This window comes from Stomoxys calcitrans, chromosome 4 (assembly GCF_963082655.1).
Source record: "Stomoxys calcitrans chromosome 4, idStoCalc2.1, whole genome shotgun sequence".
NCBI classification, from domain to species: domain Eukaryota; kingdom Metazoa; phylum Arthropoda; class Insecta; order Diptera; family Muscidae; genus Stomoxys; species Stomoxys calcitrans.
In genome coordinates this window covers 150,428,149-150,451,614 of record NC_081555.1, presented here as the reverse complement: position 1 = coordinate 150,451,614, position 23,466 = coordinate 150,428,149, and the positions used below count along the sequence as shown (strand labels likewise).

General features: G+C 39.8%; 3 protein-coding genes across 3 annotated transcripts; 2 read left to right on the top strand and 1 right to left on the bottom strand.

Moving 5' to 3' along the window:
* The first annotated feature begins 2,387 nt into the window (after window positions 1-2,387).
* Window positions 2,388-3,863, top strand: LOC106083851 (replication factor C subunit 5). Its single transcript, XM_013247114.2, has 6 exons — window positions 2,388-2,538; window positions 2,596-2,660; window positions 2,718-3,168; window positions 3,235-3,449; window positions 3,511-3,588; window positions 3,653-3,863. Exons 1-6 carry the CDS (start codon window positions 2,498-2,500, stop codon window positions 3,802-3,804), a joined length of 1,002 nt encoding a protein of 333 aa, XP_013102568.2. The 5' UTR covers window positions 2,388-2,497; the 3' UTR covers window positions 3,805-3,863.
* A 3,039-nt stretch (window positions 3,864-6,902) lies between these two features.
* LOC106083852 (glutathione S-transferase theta-3) lies at window positions 6,903-8,006 on the bottom strand. Its single transcript, XM_013247115.2, has 3 exons — window positions 7,797-8,006; window positions 7,298-7,729; window positions 6,903-7,236 (listed from the first exon to the last, which is right to left on the bottom strand). The coding sequence occupies exons 1-3, from the start codon at window positions 7,999-8,001 to the stop codon at window positions 7,094-7,096; spliced, it is 780 nt and encodes a 259-aa protein (XP_013102569.1). The 5' UTR covers window positions 8,002-8,006; the 3' UTR covers window positions 6,903-7,093.
* Window positions 8,007-12,387: 4,381 nt separating this feature from the next.
* On the top strand, window positions 12,388-19,374 carry LOC106083848 (glutathione S-transferase theta-1). Its single transcript, XM_013247110.2, has 5 exons — window positions 12,388-12,466; window positions 12,529-12,661; window positions 12,865-12,970; window positions 18,569-18,885; window positions 18,950-19,374. The coding sequence occupies exons 2-5, from the start codon at window positions 12,550-12,552 to the stop codon at window positions 19,093-19,095; spliced, it is 681 nt and encodes a 226-aa protein (XP_013102564.1). The 5' UTR covers window positions 12,388-12,466; window positions 12,529-12,549; the 3' UTR covers window positions 19,096-19,374.
* The last annotated feature ends 4,092 nt before the right edge of the window (window positions 19,375-23,466 follow it).

The following is a 23,466-nucleotide window of genomic DNA, read 5'->3' as shown; positions in this document are numbered from 1 at the left end:
GAAAAGAAAACATTGTCAATGGGCAAAATCTTAACGGCGTTCAAAGTGATAACACGATTCACTTTATTACAAAGAACGTTTACACTGAGAGATTTACTCAGGATTATTTAATAATCGATTTTTCTTTTTAAGTATATTTATCAGGTGGCCGCATCAACCAAGCTGAGAGGATTTGAAATGTCATTTTTTTTTTAATTCGCCATACAAAAATATAAACTTCAAAACAAATAATTTATAAATTGTGTTTGCTGCTGTTATGGCTTTTAAACTTAGGGTATACAATGGCAGGCGTCTAGCAACTTCATGCACTATCAGTTTCACTCAGGGAACTTATTGTGTCGCCCCAGAAAGATTCAAAAAGCGCGGAAGCGCGTCTAGCAACTTCATGCACTATCAGTTTCACTCAGGGAACTTATTGTGTCGCCCCAGAAAGATTCAAAAAGCGCGGAATAACGCTGATAAACTTTACGTCAGTACAATCCCAGACATTAAAATGAAGAAGATTATGGCCAACATGCATGACAAAACGGTCAGGAGGTGTGGAGAAGCTCCTCCCAATATGCAATTTAAAGCTATAGTAGTCAAGAATGCATGAACGATAGGAAACCTGGAAGGAAGGGAAGAGATTTCCGATCGGATATCTGAGATGAACCTTGAAGTCGAGTGTGAGGCACTGCTGCCATCGGCACAGTCTTGAATTGAAGGAACCCTAGTATTGCCATCTGGAAGATCATATTACACGGATGGATCAAAGCTAGAGTACAGAATGTGCCTGGGGGTTTACATTGGGAACCCAGGAACTGAGATCTGTTTTAGACTGTCTGACCATAATGCGGTCCTATAGGCGGAAATCTCGGCGATCACAGTATGAGTAAAGTGGTGTGGTGCTAACGCGAGGACGTCGAGTGTAAACATTTTTACCGATAATAAAATTGTCATAAGGGCAATAACAACCAGGACGGTAATGTCACGAACAGTCTTGCAGTGTAAGAAGGAGATAAACGCCTTCTCTGAGGATGGCAAAATCCAAGATATATTCATTTACAGATAGTGGCAGTTGCCCAACAACGAAATATTGAGTGCACTATCTGTCAAAATCAGGATTAGTGCAACTCTGATTTTTGTGTTTGTAACTACAATAGTTCGCGCCATTTCTCGTTCTTTGTGTGTGTTATGGCTCTTAACTATAGTACACACACACTCAAAACTCGTTGACAGATAGTGCATTTCGAGAGAAAAAATTGTACTCAGCTGTTTACGGTACTTATTATGCAAGCAGGATTCACTAATAGAAGGTTAGGTCACATGCAAAAACACAAAGTGGATAGGCCCCATAAACATCATTAAGGATGTCAAATCTGACGATTGAAAATGTCATCATATAGGAGAAAACGTAAACAAAGAATGAATGTAAAAAGAGAACAAGTTGACATCCTCAATGCCAAGTACTGCCAAATATTAAAAAAAAAGTATATCGGCTGATCGCTTGGCTTAACCTTATTCAGTGAATCCTGTTATGCAAGTAATTATGTCATGGGCAAAATCTGCATCGTTTGGGTGCCGGGCCATAACGGAGTAAAGGGAAATGAAAGGGCAGACGATTTGGTGGTGAAGGCCAGAGGACTGCCGTCAATAAACTTCGTTAACCCGAAGCCTTTCGGGTCGACGCAGTCCGAGTTAAGGGAGTGGGCGACGAATGTGCAAGCAAAATTGGGGAACAGTGAAACGGTCGGTAGGATGACGAAAATCCTATGGGGAGATCCAGATCGTGAGAAGCCGAGGCTATTACTGAAAGGAAGCAAGAAGGAGGTCATTATAGCTATTGGTATCTTAACGGGACACAGCTCACTTATGTAAAATCAGTGCGGTAAGTGGTGGCGTGTGTAGGGCATGTGGGGAAGATGATTAACATTGGAGCATTTCCTTTGTCATTTCCCGGCTTTCGCTTCTAACAGATACCGGCACTTAGGTGGAGACGCAATAGCAGACATGAACCAACTTAGGGGAGTGGTATTGAAAACAATTAAGGATTTTGTAAGTAGCACGGAATTCCTAACTTAAAATTTTCTTGTTAGAGGTTACTTTATAGTTTTTAGAGCGCAGACACAGGCCGATTATTAGCTTGGGTGCATGTCCATAGTGGCATGGGGCGGATTAATATCTGCACCCTCTTTTCAACCTAATCTAAATAAAATCCTATTTAATTTAGTATTTTGAACAAAGTCCATTTAGGTCTTTAGAATGCAATTAGTTTATTCACAGCTTAAGAATCTGGCGACAGTAAATGGTTGATAATTTCCGTATATTTTAATTTTTTTTGTATGTGTCACCCTGTATTACTGCCATCTTGTGAGTTATCGTTGATAACTTCACGCAGGGCCCGTTGACAGTTGTTATAGCTCAAAGGCGCAAAAAGTTGTTTATGTCGCAAAGAGCGACCTTATTCATTGTCTCGAAAATCTAGTTTTAATAATTTTTAAACTCAAATACTTGCAAAATGTCTGAAGAGAATCCTGCAAAAACTTCCCGCATTCCATGGTAATTAATATGGTTTATTTTGTCGCGCAGGTCATTGTAATTGCTTTTTAATTCCAGGGTGGAAAAATATCGTCCCTCCAAATTGGATGATTTGATATCTCACGAAGAAATTATATCTACAAGTAAGTTGCGCCTTTAAAGTGTAATTTGCTGCAGAAATAACTAAATTTTTATTCCAGTTAATCGTTTTATTAATCAAAAACAGCTGCCCCACTTGCTGTTCTATGGTCCACCGGGTACCGGCAAAACGAGTACAATATTGGCATGTGCCAAACAATTGTATACACCGGCACAATTTAAATCGATGGTTTTGGAACTGAATGCTTCCGATGATCGTGGCATTGGTATAGTTCGTGGTCAAATATTAAATTTTGCATCTACGCGCACCATCTTTAGTGGAACTTTCAAATTGATTATACTCGATGAAGCCGATGCCATGACCAATGATGCCCAGAATGCTTTGAGACGCATCATTGAGAAATATACGGAAAATGTACGATTTTGTGTTATATGCAATTATTTGAGTAAAATTATACCAGCGGTACAATCGAGATGTACACGTTTTCGTTTTGCCCCCTTGACGCCGGAACAGATATTGCCACGTTTGGATAAAATTGTGGAAATGGAAAAGTAAGAGTGACAAAGGGCCAACATTCCCATTTATTCCCAAAATTTTAAATTGTCTCTTTATTTAAGTTTAAATGTTACCGACGATGGTAAAAAGGCGCTGATGATACTCTCCAAGGGCGATATGCGTAAAGTGCTCAATGTTCTGCAAAGTACCAGCATGGCTTTTGATGTTGTCAATGAGGATAATGTTTATACTTGTGTTGGCCATCCTTTGCGACGAGATATTGAGAGAATATTGGAAACCTTATTGTCATGCAAAAGCTTCGAGCAGGCTTATGATGGTAATTTAAAAAGCAATTTTTGTAAGGTTTAGTGGATATAGAAATTTTACTTTTATTTTAGATATACAAAGTATTAAGTCAGTTAAGGGATTGGCTTTGGAAGACATTCTTACGGAATTGCATTTATTTATAATGAGGCGTAAGTTTTGGCATTTCATCCGCTGTTCTTTGCATTGTCATGTTATGATTTGTATTTTCTTTAGTGGAACTTCCTATGAGCGTTATGAATAAAATTATCATTAAAATGGCTGCCATCGAAGAGCGTTTAGCCAAAGGCTGTACCGAGGGACCTCAAACAACAGCACTGATAGCCGCCTTCTTTATACATCGAGATCATGTTACTTTAGAAAGTTAAAGGAAGGAATTTTGTTTTGTTTTTTAAGATATGTTTAATAAACATTTGTATTAATTTAATTTTTCTTCTTTTAAAGATTATTTTTTTGTAGAATTTAAAAATCATTTCAGAAAGCAACAAAAGCGATTCGAAAATAAGATGTTTCTGTGGATTGGTATTGTAGCTATGGAATATTTTCCTATAAACAAGAGTAAGCGAAAGCTGATATGTCAGAAAACTTTTTGGGTGATAGCTCTACGTTTTGTATGGTGAATGAAGATTCCCTCATCAGAATTATCGGTGATTACATCGAACTATCTACCCCCTCAAATGCAGTTGCTGTAGCCAGGTTTGTTGTAAGTATAAAAATTTATGTATTCTGCGATTATTATGACCCAGATGTCTCCAGATCCAACTACAGAATTCTGGCCGTTCCAATTGAAGCTATCCATAGTGACTGCAGTCAGATTAGATTCATGTGTTGCATGCAGGTTAGATGTTATTGATAGTATCGTTTAATCTCGGATGATACGTCTTAAGTTCGCTGCACCACCTGGTCCAATTTGGGTCAGAGGTGTTCTGATCGTCCTAGACAGTTATTTCTCGTCATCTGCAATGGATGACGGTCGCATTGATTTCATAATTCATCCTGAAGTTTTCTCCATTGTGTTTTGCTCACTCTTATGGCTCAAACTGAAGCTTCGTAATTGACCACCGGTCGACCAATCGCCTGATAAGTTGCCATTAGGGTTTCGTTGCCCATTCCCACAGAATTATCACCCAATATTGTTGACGATCTTGTTTTCGTTGCTGTTACAGTGTGTTGTATATCATTCATTAATTTGCTGCGTCCTGTTAAGTATCCAGATGTAGGAATTCTGCCATTGAGTTGTGGTGCCACCAGTGGGATCTAGTCGTAAGTCGAGAATGTGTAAGAGCTGTCAAATTTGACGCCAAGTATTTTGGGACACTTGATAGTCGGAATCATTTTTCCATCGACCATCACAGTCAGCTCATTATTCACATCAGGCGTATTTGTAGTGAACAATGTGGCTAAAGATTTTGTGGTAGATAACTTCAGATTTCTTGCAGCGAAATATGAGACAAGTTCGTTGAGGTAGACGTTCAACCTGTCGCCGATGTCAACAGCCTGATGCCATGATCGTACAATCGTCAGCATATGATACGATCTCTATGCCGTCTGAAGGGGGTGGAATGAAGGATAGGTAGTGGTTAAACAGTGCCGGAAATATCACCCCTCCTTGGGGAACTCCCTGTTTCACTCTACGGTGCTTCGACTTCTTATCCCTATATTCCACAAATGACGACACCACACAAATAATTCGCGACCCAGCCTTTTAGGCCTGGCTAAAGGGACATGTTGGCTATGTGCTCAAAGAGTTTAGTATGGCTGACCGTGTCGAATGTCAAAAGGACCGTCCTATCACATGGCCTAGGCTGATTGAAGCCACGGCAAATGTGTACCCCAATTGCGGGGGTATTCGACCGGCTGGTGTAAAGCGAGCGGCTGTTGCGTTAATGATGTCTCGGAATTTCCTCTCGGCTATCCAAGGGGCGATTGGTATACTCTCTAAAGCCAGCCGAATCGGCCTACTTCTGATTGAAAAACGTCCGGCATTAGAGGTAATGAAGTCGGGTGGTCGGTCTATGGTGAGAGGAGGTGGTCTGACCCCAAAGAGATAGATGCCAGGATACATCACTCAGGAGATAAGGGGATGCAATGGAGATGTATGGCGAGCTGCTGCACCTCCTCGTAATCCTAGTGGGGGGATCCTCATTCACCGTGCAAAAGGTGGAGCTTTCAATCTGCCATATAGTCCGACAATCTGTCACATATTCCGACGACGAGGACGAGAACCGAAGGCGACGACGACGACGCCTGTGACACACTGCTGGCTATGTTCGCACAGCACCTTGCGACATATTCAGTATGACTATACTCCTGTAGTGAAGTGAGGCCAGAGAAAGATCCGAAATGTACCCAGTCCATGCATCGGTTACACCTCACCGACAGCGACCGATGATGGAGGCGGTTGTGGCAAACCGAACAGAACAAGGATTCGGGGTTCTTTTCAATCCTGGCACGAACAAGAAGCTTGCGGAGAAGGCACTCCGGGATGTGCCTCTCCCATGACGAAAAAAGACCGACACGTACACTGAGGTGGCAACCCTTGCCGATAAGGGTTTCATCGGGTAAATCCGGTGCGTACAACCGGGTGCCATGTGATTCTATAATATCTATAGAATAATGTGTAGAGTAACTGGCCCACATTCTTTATATGGCCAAATCTAGACGATATTCTACAAAAAGGTGGAGAGGAGTGCCAAAAAAAACTTTTTAAAATTTTATAAAAATCGGATGAAAAATGCTCGATTTATGGGCTCAATACTCTATTTCGGGAGATCGGTCCATATTGCCTATATCCAAATATGGTCCCATCTGCACGATACAAAAAAAGTTTAGAGAAGTACCGGAACTCGCTGTGTCAAATTTCATCAAAAAAGGATGAAATTTATAGGCTTATTACACAATATCGGGAGATCGGTATATATGGCAGTTATATCCAAATATGGTGCGATCTGTACCACATTTGACAGAAATGGGTGGGGGCCTACCAGAACACACTGTGCCAAGTTTCATCGAATTCGGGTAATAAAAGGCTCTTTTATGGCCACAATACCCTATATTGGAAGATTGGGTGGTCGATCTAAGGGCAGTTATATCCAAATATAGTCCGATCAGAACCGCACTTCACAGAAATGAATAGGGGTCTACCAGAACTCACAGTGTCAAATTTAATCCAAATCGGATGAAAAATGACCAATTTATTGCCTCAACACTTTAAGTCTGGAGATCGGTCTATATAGCGGCTATTTATGAATAAAATCCGCTTTTTTGAGATCAGAAGAATACGAAATCATACAAAATTTTTTGAAAAATGTTTTTATATCCAATATAACTGCAAAATTATAAATACCCAGCTTTTGGATAAAAATGGATAAACACCCGGGTATTTACCTAATTTACCGGGTAAATACCTGAAAGGTATTTATCTAGACATGCAACATGGGGGACCAAATCATAATAAAATATAATCTGTGTTGTGATGGCTGACCTATTTATTTAATACTTTTCTGGTTTGCTCGGCTCGAGGTCGTGTAAACAATTGTTTTAAAAAACAACATTAGTTTTTGAACAATTGTTTTCATGACCTCGAGCCGAACAAACCAGACAAGTATAAAATATAAACGATTACCAAAATCAATTCGTTATAGGCATTTAATGGAACTACAATTTTGATTTGCTTTCCTTTTCAAAAGCATACACAACTTTATGGGCTTCATCGAAATAGGGATCCAGTTCTCGGCGTACACGTTCAATCCAGGCAAAAACTTTGGGATATTTTTCCTTAATTTCGTAGCCGCATACTCCTGTAAGAGAAACAATTTTTAAATCCATTTTTCTTTTCTATGTCTTTGACATTTCCCATACTTATCTGTTCAATTTCACACGCTCCAAATACATCAGCTGCACTTAAATTATTTCCAGCTAAAAATTGTGAACTCTGTAACCATTGATTTTCCATCAGTTGCAAATCAGCTTCCATAAATTTGCGATATTTTGCCACTTTGGCATCGGAGGCTGGGGCACCGAAAACTTTCGCCTGTACCCAAAGGAAACGGAAATATAGAGAACAAGAAGTTCTTATGCCATTGTGTTGCCAACATAGAAACTCATCAATGCGGGCTCGTTGCTGGAAATCTGCTGGATAGAAGTTTTCCAATATTTTACCTTTTGTTACCAAATATCTAAGTATGGCTATGCTTTCGGCCAAATGAAATTTTTCACCCGATTCATAATCAATAATTGCAGGCACTTTTTGGAAACGATTGATTTGCTTATAATCATCGTTGGTATTTTGGGCTATAAATAAAGACGATATCAAAACTTGACATTATATGATTTTTGGTACTGAATGACACTCACACACCTTCCAGTAGATTAATCTGTTTTGCTTCAAATTTGGCACCACTTTGTTTCAAAAGTATATATAAGGCTCTTGATGGTTGCGATATAAAATCAAAGTATAATTCTAAATTATTTACCATTTTTATTATTTTTCTTTTGTAGGTTGTGTTATTATTATTTCGTACTTTACTCTTTAGAAGTTGACAATGGTTTAAAGGCAATACCATGCAAACACCTAAGATTGTTTTGTATAGTGAAACAACAACTATGCTTGCCGATTTAATCGATAAGATGGTTCTCTTTCTATGTTACTCTCTTTGTTCATATATCAAACAAGATTTGAATAAGAGAGCATATTTACACATTCTCTTATTTCACCTTCTCGGTAGTTGATTGTTTAAAGAGTAATTAAAGTAAGGTTGTAGTAGTGGCGTTAATTTCGAATTAGTTCCACGCAGTAGTAGTTAATTATTTTGTTATCCTCTAATATTTAATCAGAGTGGTATATATGAAAGAAACGCTTTGATTAGATTTTTTTTTGCAATAAGGCGATTATATTGGTTAATAATCCATTAATAAGATTACGTGACAATTAAATCCACAATTTTTATACCCTCCACCATAGGATAGGGGTATACTAAGTTCGTCATTCTGTTTGTAACACCTCGAAATAGGCGTCTAAGACCCATGACATGACTCGTCATGACATTTTAAGTCGATCTAGCGATGTCCGCCCGTCCGTCTGTCAAAAGCACGCTAACTTTCGAAGGAGTAAAGTTAGCCGCTTCAAATTTTGCACAAATACCTTTGAATAGTGTAGGTCGGTTGGGATTGCAAATGGGCCAAATCGGTCCATGTTTTGATATAGCTGCCTTATAAACCGATCTCGGGTCTTGACTTCTTCAGCTGTTAGAGGGCGCAATTTTTATCCGATTTGGCTGTAATTTTGCACGTGGTGTTTTGGTATCACTTTTAACAACTGTGCTAACTATGGTTCAAATTGGTTCATAACCTGATATAGCTGCCATATAAACCGATCTCGGGTCTTGACTTCTTCAGCTGTTAGAGGGCGCAATTTTTATCCAATTTGGCTGTAATTTTGCACGTGGTGTTTTGGAATCACTTCCAACAACTGTGCTAAGTATGGCTGAAATTGGTTTATAACCTGATATAGCTGCCATATAAACCGAACTCGGGTCTTGACTTCTTCAGCTGTTAGAGGGCGCAATTTTTTTCCAATTTGGCTGTAATTTTGCACGTAGTGTTTTGGAATCACTTCCAACAACTGTGCTAAGTATGGTTCGAATTGGTTCATAACCTGGTATAGCTGCCATATAAACCGATCTTGGATCTTGAGTTCTTGAGCCACTAGAGGGTGCAGTTCTCATCCGATTTGGCTGAAATTTAGCATGAGGTATTTTGTTATGACTTCCAACAATTGTGTTAAGTATGGCGCAAATCGGTACATAACCTAATATAGCTGCCATATAAACCGATCTGAGATATTGACTTCTTGAGCCTCTAGAGGGCGAAATTCGGATCCGATTGGGCAAAAATTTTGTATAATGGCTTCTCTCATGATCTTCAACATGCGTGTTCAATATGGTCTGAATCAACCCATACCTTGATACAGCTCCCATATAAACCGATCTCCCGATTTTGCTTCTTGAGCCCCTACATGGCGAAATTTTTATCCGAATGCACCGAAATATTACACAATGACTTCTACAATGTTCAGCATTCAATTCATTTATGGTTCGAATCGGACTATAATTTGATATAGCTCGAATAGCATAACAGTTCTTATTCATTATTCTTTGTTAGCCGCTCAAAGAACTCGAAAAACGCGATCCATGGTGGAGGGTATATAAGATTCTTCCCGGCCGAACTTAGCTCTTACTTGTTTTTCTTTAAAAAATTAGTCCATATGCGAAATATAGGATTTGAAATTATACTTTGTCCTCCTGTTTTTGTGTCACCACTTTCTTTTTATGTAAACAGATTGATATATTCCGAGATTATTCTGTTAACCAGATGGCGTGTGTCGCTTGGTCCCTAATCATAATCATAACATACATTCAACACGCATCCTAGCTCTGTAGAAGTTGAGGCGGCTCCAACTGGCGGAAAGCAATTGAGCCGGAACTACTTTGGTTTGCCGAAGGCGGCTAACTTCAATGGGAGGCGACCAATGTTGTTTTAGCCACATGTGTATGTGGAGGTAGCGATCCTCTTCAAGCTCCATAGGTGAGCAAGTACGTTCGGGTCTGATCGCCGCGGAAACTTTATGGCCATTGGTTATTTAAAGGCGCCACAAAATTCGCCTTGGCATTTTGAGCATCATAGGCACTCAGTATTTAAGCAATAGCCGGTGCCATCCGTCCTCTCCTGAGACTCTTCCCACGATATCGCTGATTGTCCGCGACTGTAATTTCAGTTACTTCGTATACAAAGCATTCCACTATCCGCAACCTGTGGACGCGCCCGGTAGCTCTCAACGGAGCTTCTCGTTATGACGATGAATACCACACAAAACAGAGCTGAGAGTTCCAACCCGTGTGGTGCTCATAGTCATCTCGTGGCGAAATGTTCTACGTCCTTGGCGATTGCATATGGGCCATATCGGTTTAGATTTGTATAAAGCCCCCATATGAACCCATCTCTAGATTTGACTTCTTGAGACCCTAGAAGCCGCAATTGTTATCCGCTTTGGTTGAAATTTAGCATGTAGTGTTCTGTTGCAAATGCAAATTTTGCCCATGAAAATTCCACTAAGGAACAGGGGCAAAATTTCCCACATATCAATGAGTGAAGTCCGATTCAAGTGTAAGCTCAATGATAAGCGGACTCCTTTTTATAGCCGAGTCTGCCTTTTTGATCCATTTTGGCGTTAGCTTTCGTATTTTCATTTGTGCAAATTTGCACAAATTTTTGAGTTCCCGAACACAGCTTTTATCGGAAGGAATAGAGCATGCTCTAATCGAAAAAAACTACATGTGCTATTTTGAAAAGTGATTTTCATATGTTACTAGCCGAACCGGGCCCGCTCCGCTGCGCCTCCTTTAACACTCTAATATCTTTTTAGGGTGGGGACACTCTTGGACCCAAATTTTAATACCATATTCGTTTTCTGGTCTCCAATACCTTTTATTTTATACCCTTATTGTGCCCATCGGACCACTTTCGGTTATGAGTGGCGTTTTTGGGATAAGAGGGAGGGTCCGCCTCCATCCGATCTCTAAAAAAAAAATTTCGAAAATCGGTTCTGCCGTTTTCAGTCTTTACGGAACAAACAAACCGGGTCCCATATATCCGATTGGCTAATGTCCCCATTTTGGTCGTTTTTGTGGGGGTGGGGTGACCCCCTATACTTCGACATGAATTTGTATGCGTGATTCGTTATCTACTTCCGCATACTTTTCATTTGATACCCATATTGTCCTTATCTGTCCACTTTTGATTTTGGGTGGTGTTTTTGGGGTAACGGTAGAGCGTCCGCCCCCTTCCATTATCAATAAATTATAAAGACTATTTCTCCTTCCTGACCATATTCGTAATCTACTCCTGAATACCTTTCATTTCAGTCCCATATTCTCAAATGACCGTCAAATAAACCTATTTTAAGGAGTTTTGGGGCTGGGGCGGTACTTGGACCCAACTTGTTTATGAAATTCGTACTCTACTCTTGAATACTTTTTATTTGAATCCCATATTGTCCCGATCGGTCCACTTTTATTTTTTGGTAGTACTTTTTGTGGTAAGGGGGAGGGTCCGTCCGCCCCCTCCCGATATCAAAAAATTATATAGCCTATATGTTTCCTTCCAGACCAATCTACACAATCTGTGAAAATTTCAAGATAATCGGTTCAGCCGTTTTTAAGTCTATACGGAACAAACAAACAAACCGACAAACAAACAAACTCAAATTGAATTTTATATATAAGATTTTCGTTTGTATCACACGACATGTACAACTCTGCATGTGCTAAATTTGACATGTCATAAGACAACTGCACGCCATGTGATAGAGCTTTAAGTATTGTTCAAATCGGTATATATAACCTGATATAACTCCTTTGTAAACCGATCCCCAGATTAGTCTTCTACGGCCCCAAAAATCTTAAATTTTTGGCTGAATTGGCAGAAATCTTGAACGCAAAGTACACATGTGCCCTTTAACTATGTTCGATTGTGTACATTTTTAGTATAAGGCATGGTACGACCCGGCAGAACTTGACACATTTTTACTTGTTTCTCTTAAACTTTACGTTTGAGCATCTAACAGCGGCTTCAAATAAAGAAAATCAACATATGGCAACTACGGTACTATAATAGTGTTACTGACTTACTGCTTGTTAAGGTTTTATTTTGCATAAAAATAAATAAACAACAACAATACCAAAATGACCTTTGCCTTGTGTGCCCATATGACAAGTAACACATTCAAAGAGAGTGACTAAAAAAGAGCATATAATAAAGAGCTGAATGGCCCCACAATTGCCCCCCACCCACCACACTCTCTTTAACCATGCGTTTGTTGTTTGTTTATCAAATAAATAACATGGTGAGATTATAAAACGGGCAAATGACACTTAAGTAGATTAGGAGAGTGAGTGGCAGAGAGAAAGTCAACGTATTGACATACTGGCCATACAACGCATTGCGTTTAGTTGTTTGGTGCTCTTAAAGTAGGTAAGATCGTTTAATATAAAATAAAATCAAAATTTTGCAAACTAAAGAAAGTTTATTTACAGGTTTCGTTATACTTCAACAAAATGTCTTTGGCATATTACTATGATTTTATGTCCCAGCCATCGAGGGCTTTGTATATAATACTAAAAATGAGTGGAGTACAATTTGAGGATTGTCCGGTGGCATTAAGAAATGGCAAGTATATGTTTGCAAAGCCACTCCGGGTGGTTTATACTCAAATATAGTGTTCATGTTTTGTTTAATCTTATCGTATTTTGCTATTCTGCAAGAACTTAATACATGCCTATTTAGTTTAGTAATACATTGAAATTTGTGTTTAATTTGGATTTAACTATTTTTTTTAGCAATTTATGTTAATTTATCTTGTGTTATTTTAGGTGAACATTTGACCGAAGAATTTAAAACCAATATAAATCGTTTCCAGAAAGTGCCATGTATAATCGATGATGGCTTTAAATTAGCAGAGAGTATAGCTGTATTGAGGTAAATATGAATATTGATCAAATTTTAAGATTTTGACTTATAACAGCTGTTATGTGTGCAAGGGGTCAAATTGTTGTAGGTGTTAAAAATCTATGCTGATTAACTTATATCCAAAAATACTTAACAATTAGTTATTGGTGAATTGGCATTGATGCTAAAAGTATCGAACAGTTATTGGGGACAAAGTTCAAACTCCATCATATTAGAATATCGTCTTCCTTGTAGACGGCAGGAGTGTATGCAAGTGTTTCTTAAAGTTGCCGTAAGTGCATATTGTAAGCTTTATGCTTCCCCCGAAGAAGCAAGGCAACAAATGTAGCCTGATTGATTTTCTGCTTTAGAGACTTCACATTCATAGACAAGTACGAACAGGGTTTTGCTTTGTGCATTCCCGTCATGCATATTCACATAGACGCAACAACAATTCATCTTCAGGTCTAAATAGTTGATGATATACATTTCTGTTTTTGTATTTTGCATATAGGTACAGAGTAAAAATATTTTATTTTTTTTACAGGTGCAATACGTAGATGTACACCCATATATAATAAATGTCATGATTAGATACCAAAAAGTCCTCGAGTATAAACTTTGAGCTCATGAGTATGCAAAAAAAAATCAGAGACTATAGAATATGCAATACACACCTATAACCATTTAAATTGCAAATATTTACTTCATTCACTTATCTGCTCAATTTCTTAATTGAAAACCAAGTGAACTATTTATTAAATTAATAAAATTGCAATAGAACCTCGCCATTGGGATAAAAATAGATATATAAGAGGCGAGTATTGCAAATTTTATGGTCAACACTTTTCTTGGGCTCAAAGCTAATATTGTTGATCGCAGGTTAGCATTCCCACATAACTAACTGAAAGCCAGACCCGAGAGCCTAAAACATATTTTTAGCAGCAGTTATCACCTCGACATTTTGCGTTTATCACAATCCCATGGCAGCCGGTTGTACGCACCGGATTGACCCGATGGAACCCTCATCGGCAAGGGCTGCCGCCTCAGTGTACGTGTTCGTCTTTTTTGTTATGGGAGAGGCACATCCCGGAGTGCCTTCTCCGCAAGCTTCTGGTCCATGGCGGGACTAGACGCCTTCTGCGCCTTCGCCATCGGACTAAGTGACCCCCCGACCTCTCCTGCACGGCAATATACGCAACGGCCACATCCCAGCCCAAAAATTTCCAGGCCAGTGCCGGGAAATGTATCATTTTTGTATCTGCGGCAAGATCGATGAGATTGTGGATTTCATTAGTCGGCAAGATATGTTGGTCGCAGCGATCCAGGAAACAAAGCTGACCAATACCTGCAGCTTGTACAGTTGTCAAGGATACAATGTACTACGTAAGATCGCTCAAGGAGTGAAGATGGGGGATTGGCCTTCGTGATACACCATTCCGTGATTGAACCAATGGAACCCTCATCGGCAAGGGCTGCCGCCTCAGTGTACGTGTTCGTCTATTATCGTCATGGGAGAGGCACATCCCGGAGTGCCTTCTCCGCACGCTTCTGGTTCGTGACGGGATTGAAAAAAACCCCGGGCCCTGGTTCTGTTCGGTTTGCCAGAACCGCCTCCATCATTGGTCGGTGTCGGTGAGGTGTAACCGGTGCATGGAGTGGGTACATTTCCGACTTTGCTCTGGCTTCAATTCACAACGGGAGCATAGTCATACTGTATATGTCGCAAGGTGCTGTGCGAACAAAGCCAGCAGTGGGTCACAAGCGTCGTCGGCGTCGCCTTCTGCGTCCTCGTTGGGGCATAGCTTTCGCAGAGCAGATTGAAGGCTTCACGTTTTTCACGGTGAATGAGGATGCCCCACTAGGATTACGATTACGGTGCAGCAGCTCGCCAGACATTTCCATTGCATCCGCTGATCTCCTGAGGGACCTATCCTGTCAAGCCGTCATCTCTTGGGGGTAAGAATACTTCCCCATAATTTTCACCATCGACGCAATCCCATGACAGCCGGTTGTATGTACCGGATTGACCCGATGGATTCCTTCATCGGCAAGGGCTGCCGCCTCAGTGTACCACACACCGCTACTACAACAACAACAACACCCTCGACCGACCACCCGACTTCATAGCGCCGGACGTTTATCAATCATAAGAAGGCCGATTGGGCTGGCTTCAGAGAGTATACCAATCGCCGCTTCAGTGAACTGCCACCCCCCTCGGATGTGCTAGTGGCTGAGAGGAAATTCCGAGACATCATTAACGCAGCAGCCGCTCGCTTTATACCAGCCGGTCGAATACCCCAAGTGCGGCGCAGGCAGTGGTACTCGCAGACGAGCGTGATGGGATTCGTGGTATGGACCCCACAAACCCCAGAATTAGCGCGAGGAATCTGAAACTAAACAGGGAAGTCAACGAACATAAGCGGAATTTGTGGCTGCAACACTTGGTGCAATGTAACTTAGGCACCGGTTTAGGCAAGCTATGGTCTACTGTTAAGTCACTCTCGAACCCCGGTAGACGGAATGACAGGACCTCAGTCACTTTTGGGCGAAATAACCGTGGCTGATCCGAAGAGATGCGCCAGGTTGTTCATCCGTCAATTTATTGTGCATCCCGTGAGTGAAAGGAGGAGAGCCATTCGCCGTATTTGTGGTCTCCGAGCCGATGAACAGCCATCACAATTTACCGTGGGCGAAGTTACGAATGTCGTCCGTGGCGCCAAATCATCTAAGGCGTTGGGCCCCGACGGAATCTCTACATTGATGTTAAAGAATCTGGATTCACTTGGAGTTGAGTACCTTACTATTGTCCTCAATCTGTCTTTGAACACTTTAATAGTTCCCGATGTCTAGAACAAAGCCACCTTTGCACTAAAATTACACCATACAAGACATTGATAGTTCCCGCGTTTTTATGTGATATGGATACTTTTGAGACCAAACGAGACAATGCTTGAAATGTTTTTGAGAAAGATACTTCGTAAAATGTATGGACCAATCTGCATTGATGTAGAATATCAGCGTCGTATGAACCACGAGCTGTATGACGACTTTAGCATAGTTAGACATAACAAAATACAACGATTGTGTTGTCTAGATCTTGTTGTCTGAATGCATAAAGAAGCTCTAACAAAGAAGTCCTTTTGAAAGTAAACATTGTGGTACACGTATAAGGGGAATACCAAAATTCCGCCCGGCACGGGATAGCTATGAGCACCACACAAGAGAATATGAGCGCCACACAAAATCCCAAATGTGGTCCTTGGAGAACGACCGCCTCCCATTGCATAGGAAAAAATTGGTCTCCCGCGGCAAACCATAATAGTTCTAGCTCAATTACGATCCGGCAGATGCAATTTCTACAGAGCAAGGATGGATGTAGACGTGCAGAATTGATACCGACGTGCAGAATTGATGCCGACGTGCAGAGTTCCTGGATCTGGATACTCAACAGAATCAAGCAGACGAAAGATAGAACAAAACACATGTGCTACAACAACAACCAAAATTCCAATACCATGGCAGCCGGTTGTACGTACCGGATTGACACATCGGACATTGATATGAGGAAATGAACAGGGGTTTTGAATAATTGATGTTTGTGAGAAATTTTAAGTGCATTATTTGCGGGCTCAAAAAACTTTAATTTCTGGTGTCAATATTGAAAAGAAAAGAAGAAACTAGTAAGAGCGTGCTAAGTTCAGCCGGGCTAAATCTTTCACACCCTCCATCATGGATCGCATTTGTAGAGTTCTTTGCGCGGTATCTCTTTCTAGGCAAACAAAGAATAATGAATAAGAACTGTTATGCTATTGGAGCTATATCAAGTTATAGATTTGGACCATAATTGAATCGGATGCTGAACATTGAAGAAGTCATTCTGTAATATTTCAGTCCATTCGGATAAGAATTGCTCCTTGTAGTAGGGGCTCAAGAAGCAAAAATCGGGAGATCGATTTATGTGGGAGGTGTATCAAGCTATAAATCGAATCAGACCATATTGTACATGATGTTGAAGGTCATGGGAGAAGCCGTTATACAAAATTTCTGCCAAATCGGATGAGAATTGCGCTCTCTAGAGGGACACGAAGTCGAGATCCCAGATCGGTTTATATGGCAGTTATACCAGGTTATGGACCGATTCGGACCATACAACATCTCAGGCAAAATTTCAGTCAAATCAAAACATGCTTTATCAAAACAATGCCCATTTATTGGGTTGCCCAAAAAGTAATTGCGGATTTTTTAAAAGAAAGTAAATGCATTTTTAATAAAACTTAGAATGAACTTTAATCAAATATACATTTTTTACACTTTTTTTCTAAAGCAAGCTAAAAGTAACAGCTGATAACTGACAGAAGAAAGAATGCAATTACAGAGTCACAAGCTATGAAAAAAATTTGTCAACGCCGACTATATGAAAAATCCGCAATTACTTTTTGGGCAACCCAATACAATCCTAACCGACCTAAACTAATAACAAGTAAAAAGGGATTTAGTTCTGCCGGGCCAAACTTTGGATACCCACCACCTCGGGTATATACGTAAATCAAATTTCGTCACAATCCGGTGAAAATTGGATAACTTAAACAACCAAATTCGGCACGGACATTGAGTGGTCTAGCATATATGTCAGTATTCAATTTTGTAGAACAAAATATTGGTCCCTGGCAGATATATCCAATTATAAACCGATTTGAACCAGGTCGGATATCGTGAGGCTGAGAAAAGCTCACTGTTTCCAATTTCAGCGAAATCGGGTAATAAATAAAGATTTTATGGGCTTCAGTTCACTTATCGGTAGATCGGTCTATATGGCAGCTATATCTAAATATAGTCTGATCTGAACCATATTTAGGTCGGATGTTGGAAGGTTTTAACCTACTCACTGTTTAAAATTTCAGGGAAATCGGGTAATAAATAAAACTTTTATGGGCTTCAGCCCCTTTATCGGGAGATCGGTCTGTATGCCAGCTATATCTAAATATGGACCGATCTAATCCATATTAAGAACAGATGTCGAGAGGCTTAAAATAATTCACTGTTGCAAATTTCAGCGAAATCGGTTCAAAAATAAAGCTTTTATGGTCTTCAGACCCTTTATCGGTAGATCGGTCTATATGGTAGCTATATCTAAATATAGTCCGATCTAAACCATATGAAGTCGGGTATCAGGAGGCTAAAAATAACTCACTGTTTCAAGTTTCAGCGAAATCGGTTTAAAAATAAAGCTTTTATGGTTTTCAGACCCTTTATCGGCAGATCGGTCTATATGATAGCTATATCTAAATATAGTCCGATCTAAACTATATTTAGGTCAGATGTCGGGAAGTTTAAAATAACCCACTGTGGCACATTTCAGCGAAATCGGGTAATAAATAAATCTATCATGGGCTTTAGATGCTTTATCGGTAGATCGGTCTATATGGCAGGTGTATCTAAATATAGTCTGATCTGATCCATTTTTGAGTCAGTTATCGGGAAGCCTTAAACTACTCACTGTTTTAAATTTTAAAAAATAAAGGTTTTATCGGCATTAGACCCTTTATCGGCAAATCGGTCTATATAGCAGCTATATCCAAACAAATTATTTTCAATTTATTAAATTTCTTTCATATTTCCTTTCAGATATTTAAGTGCCAAGGGTAAAATACCCGAATACCTATATCCCAAATATTTTGTGGAACAGGCTCGAGTTGATGAATTCCTAGAATGGCAACACATAACATTGCGCATCACATGTGCTTTATATTTCCGTACCATATGGCTGGAACCCTTGTTATCGGGGAAAAGGCCATCACCAGAAAAGGTGGAAACATTAAAGGCTCACATGGAATTGAATCTGGACATTGTGGAAAATGTATGGTTGGAGAGTACAGACTTTTTGTGCGGCAATCAAATGACAGTGGCAGATATTTTTGCGGCCTGTGAGATTGAGCAGACACGTAAGAAAAATTGAAAATGAAAAAAAAAAATAATGAATAATAAAATTCACTTCCCCTCGTTTAGGTATGGCCGATTATGATGTTCGCATTAAACATCCCAAAATCCGTGCATGGTTGAAACGTGTGCGTGCCGCTTGTAATCCCCACTATGATCATGCCCATCAGTATGTGTATAAAATCAGTGGCACCGCACCGAATTCAAAACTTTAAAGGAGTGGTATAAATGTTTGTTTGTTGTGATGATCCCTGAGCCAGTTGTAGGGATAATCCACTTAGGTATACCATTTTAAACGCTGGAAACATTTTTCCAAATGTTATTACATGTAGCTTATAAATGATTTGTTTTACGTTGTTGGTTGAATTCGTCTGATATGAGTGATTTTGTTCGGTTTTTGTTTAATTTAATTTTATTACTTCATAAGTAAATAAAAACAAAAGACACTAGACTGTATGTTGTCTGTGCACGACATTTTATGTTAAAATCTTAAATCTCTTTGTTTATAGATTAAGCTAATATGGTTGTTTTATAACTGCAAATTATTTTAAACAATTTACTGTTCTTAGGTTTTTATGGGCCTTGTTAAGGTGATGTTTTATTGTGATAAATACTGTCTGCATAACGCTGACACATGTACCCAAAATGCGTCTTTGTGTGGAATTCCACAGGCTAATAATGGATTCCGTCGGTGTTTTCAGAATATTACGCCTTGGGAAAGTTTGACGTGTGCAATTCTCTCCGATGGTACGATTCGAACAGCGTAAGCTGACACACTTGCACTTCTAGCCCCGTTTAAATCATGGGAGTTAGTCAATTAACTGTTTATGAAATTGTTTACTTTGTCTTTAAAGCCCTGCGTTGACTTGTGGATTTTTGCCTCCAATACTCGCTTGTCTTAACTTAACTTTTGTAGCGATTAAAATGGGATTTTGAGTAAAAGCAGAGGCAACAAACAACGAATGATTAATAAGTATTAAGGAGTGATCTTCGGTGATCAGATATTGTTGTTGTAGCCACATTTTCATGTGAAGGTATGCTTGTTCTGGTCCAAAGGCCCAATCACAGGAACATGGTGGCCATTGGTTATTTAAAGCAGCCTATAACTCGCCTTGTCATATCAGGCATCATAGGCACTCAATATTTGTGTAGGAGCCTGTGTCGCCCACTCTCTCCCCGAGAGTCTCCGCTCGATACCGCTGATTGTCCGCGACTGCCGTTGCAGCTACTCCGTATGGGGCATTCCACCATCGGCAACCTATGGACGTACCAGGTAGCTTGCAGCTAAGCTTCTCGTGACAGCAATGAACAACACACAAATTGAAGCTCAATGTTCCAGCCTGTGTGGTGCTCACAGCTATAGCGTAACGGTCTCGATGTTCAGATGGTAGCTGCAGATGAACTTTGTACATTTTCAGCTCTAGACCTCGCTGTCTGGGCAGAGTCCATCACAGAAATGTATATTTTCCAGAGACAGGGAAAAGTATAGGCGAATGAACCTTGTTTTCCTCTCCTTATAGTCGGCACCATAGGATCGGAGGTATGCAAATTTGCCCATGAACATTCCATTAAAGAACAGGAAACAAATTCTCACATATTAATGAGTGTTGTTCGATTCAAGTTTAATGAGTAGAGAAATTGTTTATAGCCGAATCCAAACGGCTTTCCACAGAGTGACAAATCTTTCGGGAGAAGTTTTAAGATGGCATAGTACCGCACAAATTTCGCCAGCATTAGGAGGGGATGACCACTGCTGAACACTTTTTTTTTGGATTTCTCGCCAGGATTCGAACGCTGGCGTTCAGCGTCATAGGCGGACATGCTAACCTCACTAGAAGTCCATAAAAAAGTCTTCCTTTAAGAAAATCATTTTACATACTTAAAGGTGCATCCCCAATCTATCAGACAGCGACCAGACAGATGCTCAGGCGTATGTGTGAAAATGGAAGCATCCACTTAGAGTAGGTATATAAACCGATCTCCCGTTTTGGCTTCTTGAACCCCTGGAAGCCGTAATTTTTGTTCGATTTGGCGGACATTTTGCATGCGTTGTTCTGTTATGAATTTCAACACTGTGCCAAGTACGGTCCAAGTCTGTCTATAACCTGATAAAGCTCCCATATAAACCGATCTGCCGATTTGACTTCTTGAGCCCTTACAAGCAGCAATTGTTGTTCGATTTGGCTGAAATTTTGTTCCGTTATGACTTCCAAAAACTGTGCCTAGTATGGTCCGAATCGGTCTATAACGTGATAAAGCTCCCATATAAACCGATCTCCTGATTTGACTTCTTGTGCCCTTTTAAGCCGCAATTTTCGTCCGAATTTGGTTGAAATTTTGCATGTAGTGTTCTGTTATGGCTTCCAACAACTCTGCCTAATCGGTCTATAACCTTATATAGCTCCCATCTAAAGCCGTCTCTCATCATGCTTGTTCGATTCCTAGAAGCTTAAATGTTTGGTATGTAGAATAAAATTATGCCCTTCAACTTAATTTATTTTGTATAAATTTTTTCATTTCGTTTGTAACATATCGGATATAGCTGCCATATAGACCGATCTGGCGATTTAGGGTCTTAAGTCCGATTTCGCTGAAATTTGAAACAGGAAGTTGTACTAGGGACCCCGATATTCAAACCGAATATGGGCCATATGGGACCATATTTACATATAGCTGCCATATAGACCGATAAACCGGTTTAGCGTCTAAAGCCCGTAACAGGCGCATTTATTATCAGATTTCGATGAAATTGGAAACAGTGAGTCGTTTTAAGTCTCCCGACGTCCGACTCAAATATGGTTCACATCCGACCATATTTAGATATAGCTGTCATATCTGATTGATTTAGGGTCTTATCTGCTGCTGATTTAGGGTTTTACGCCAGCAAAAGCCGCAATTATTACCCGATTTCGCTGAAATTTGAAATAGTGAGTTGATTAATATCCGACTTAAATATGGTTCAAATCGGTCTATATTCAGATATAGCTACCATATAGTGCGATTTGTCCATTAAGGATCTTGAGCCCATAAAAGCTGTATAGTAACCCGATTTCGCTGAAACTGGAAACTGTGAGTTGTTTTAAGCCTTCCGTCATCACACTTAAATATGGTCCAGATCTGACTATATATAGGTATAGCTGTCATATAGACCGATCTACCTATTGAGGATCTTAAGCCTATAAAAAAAAGCAATTATTATCCGATTTTGCTGCAAACTGAAATAGTGAGTTGATTAAAGCCTCCCGATATCTAATTCAAGTATGCTTCTCCAAATTAGCGCCATTTACTGGCTGTTTTCAATTGGCTCAACTAAATCCACAGCCAGTAGATGGCGCTAACTTAAATGTTAGTGCTATTACTCCCTTGTAGTGGCCTAACGCCTATTACATTGATCATCATGTGGTAGTTGTCTATAAATGACTATATAAATACCTATTAAATAGTCATCATTTAGTCTTTTTTTAAATCAAATCAAATTGCCATATAAAACGATTCGTAATCAACTCAGAGATACCTTTCATTTAAGTCTTGTATAGCTATGAACGAGTAAAATTTCCATTTGGGGGCCTTTTTGGGGTGGGGCGCTACTCAGGCTTAATTTTTTATGTCATATTCGTAATCAGCTTCCGAATACCTTTTATTTGAGTCCCATATTGATATTGTACGTCCAATATGTTTGTTTGGGGGAACTTTTGGGGTTGGAGTGGCCCCTGGGTTCAACTTTTAATACCATATTCGTATTCTACTCTTTAATACCTTTCATTTGATACCCATATTGTCCCGATCGATCAACCTTGATTTTGGGTGGAGTTTTTGGGGTAACGTGAGAGGGTCCGCCCCCTTCCAATATCAACAATTTATATAGCCTTTTCCTCCTTCCTGGCCATATTCGTAATCTACTCCTGAATACCTTTCATTCGAGTCCCATAGTGTCATTATCTTCCAATATGCCTATTTGAAGGGGTTTTTGGGGCCGGGGCAGCCCCCTATGTATTCTACTCCCGAATACCTTTCATTTGAGTCCCATATTGACCCGATCGGTCCACTTTTATTTTTGGGTGGTACTCTTGTGGTAAGGGGCAGGGTCCGCCCCCCTCCCGATATCAAAAAATTATATAGCCTATGTTTCCTTCCAGACCAACCTACACAATCTGTGAAAATTTCAATGTTATCGGTTCAGCCGTTTTTGAGTCTATAAGGAACAAACAAATTTACAAACCCACAAACAAACAAAACTTACAAACAAACACAAATATTAATTTTTATATATATTTTTTATATATTATATAGGTAGATATATGTATATTGTATTGTATATGAATCTCAAGTTAGAACAAAAACAACAAGTTTCAAGTCACAACATTTGTGGATTATGGGGTACGAAAGCGTCGGTTTTGTCCGGCCTTTATTTACTTGTTTTTGCAGCATTTCTTGTCTTCTTGCATCATTTTTTCCCATGTTTGATGTAGAGTAAATTGTTAAAAAAAAAGCCTATACATCAGCGTGACTTGCAGTTTGTTCCATAAATCCCTATGTTTCAAAATTTTGGGATAACTTTTTCTTCAATTTTTGCATTACCTGATAAG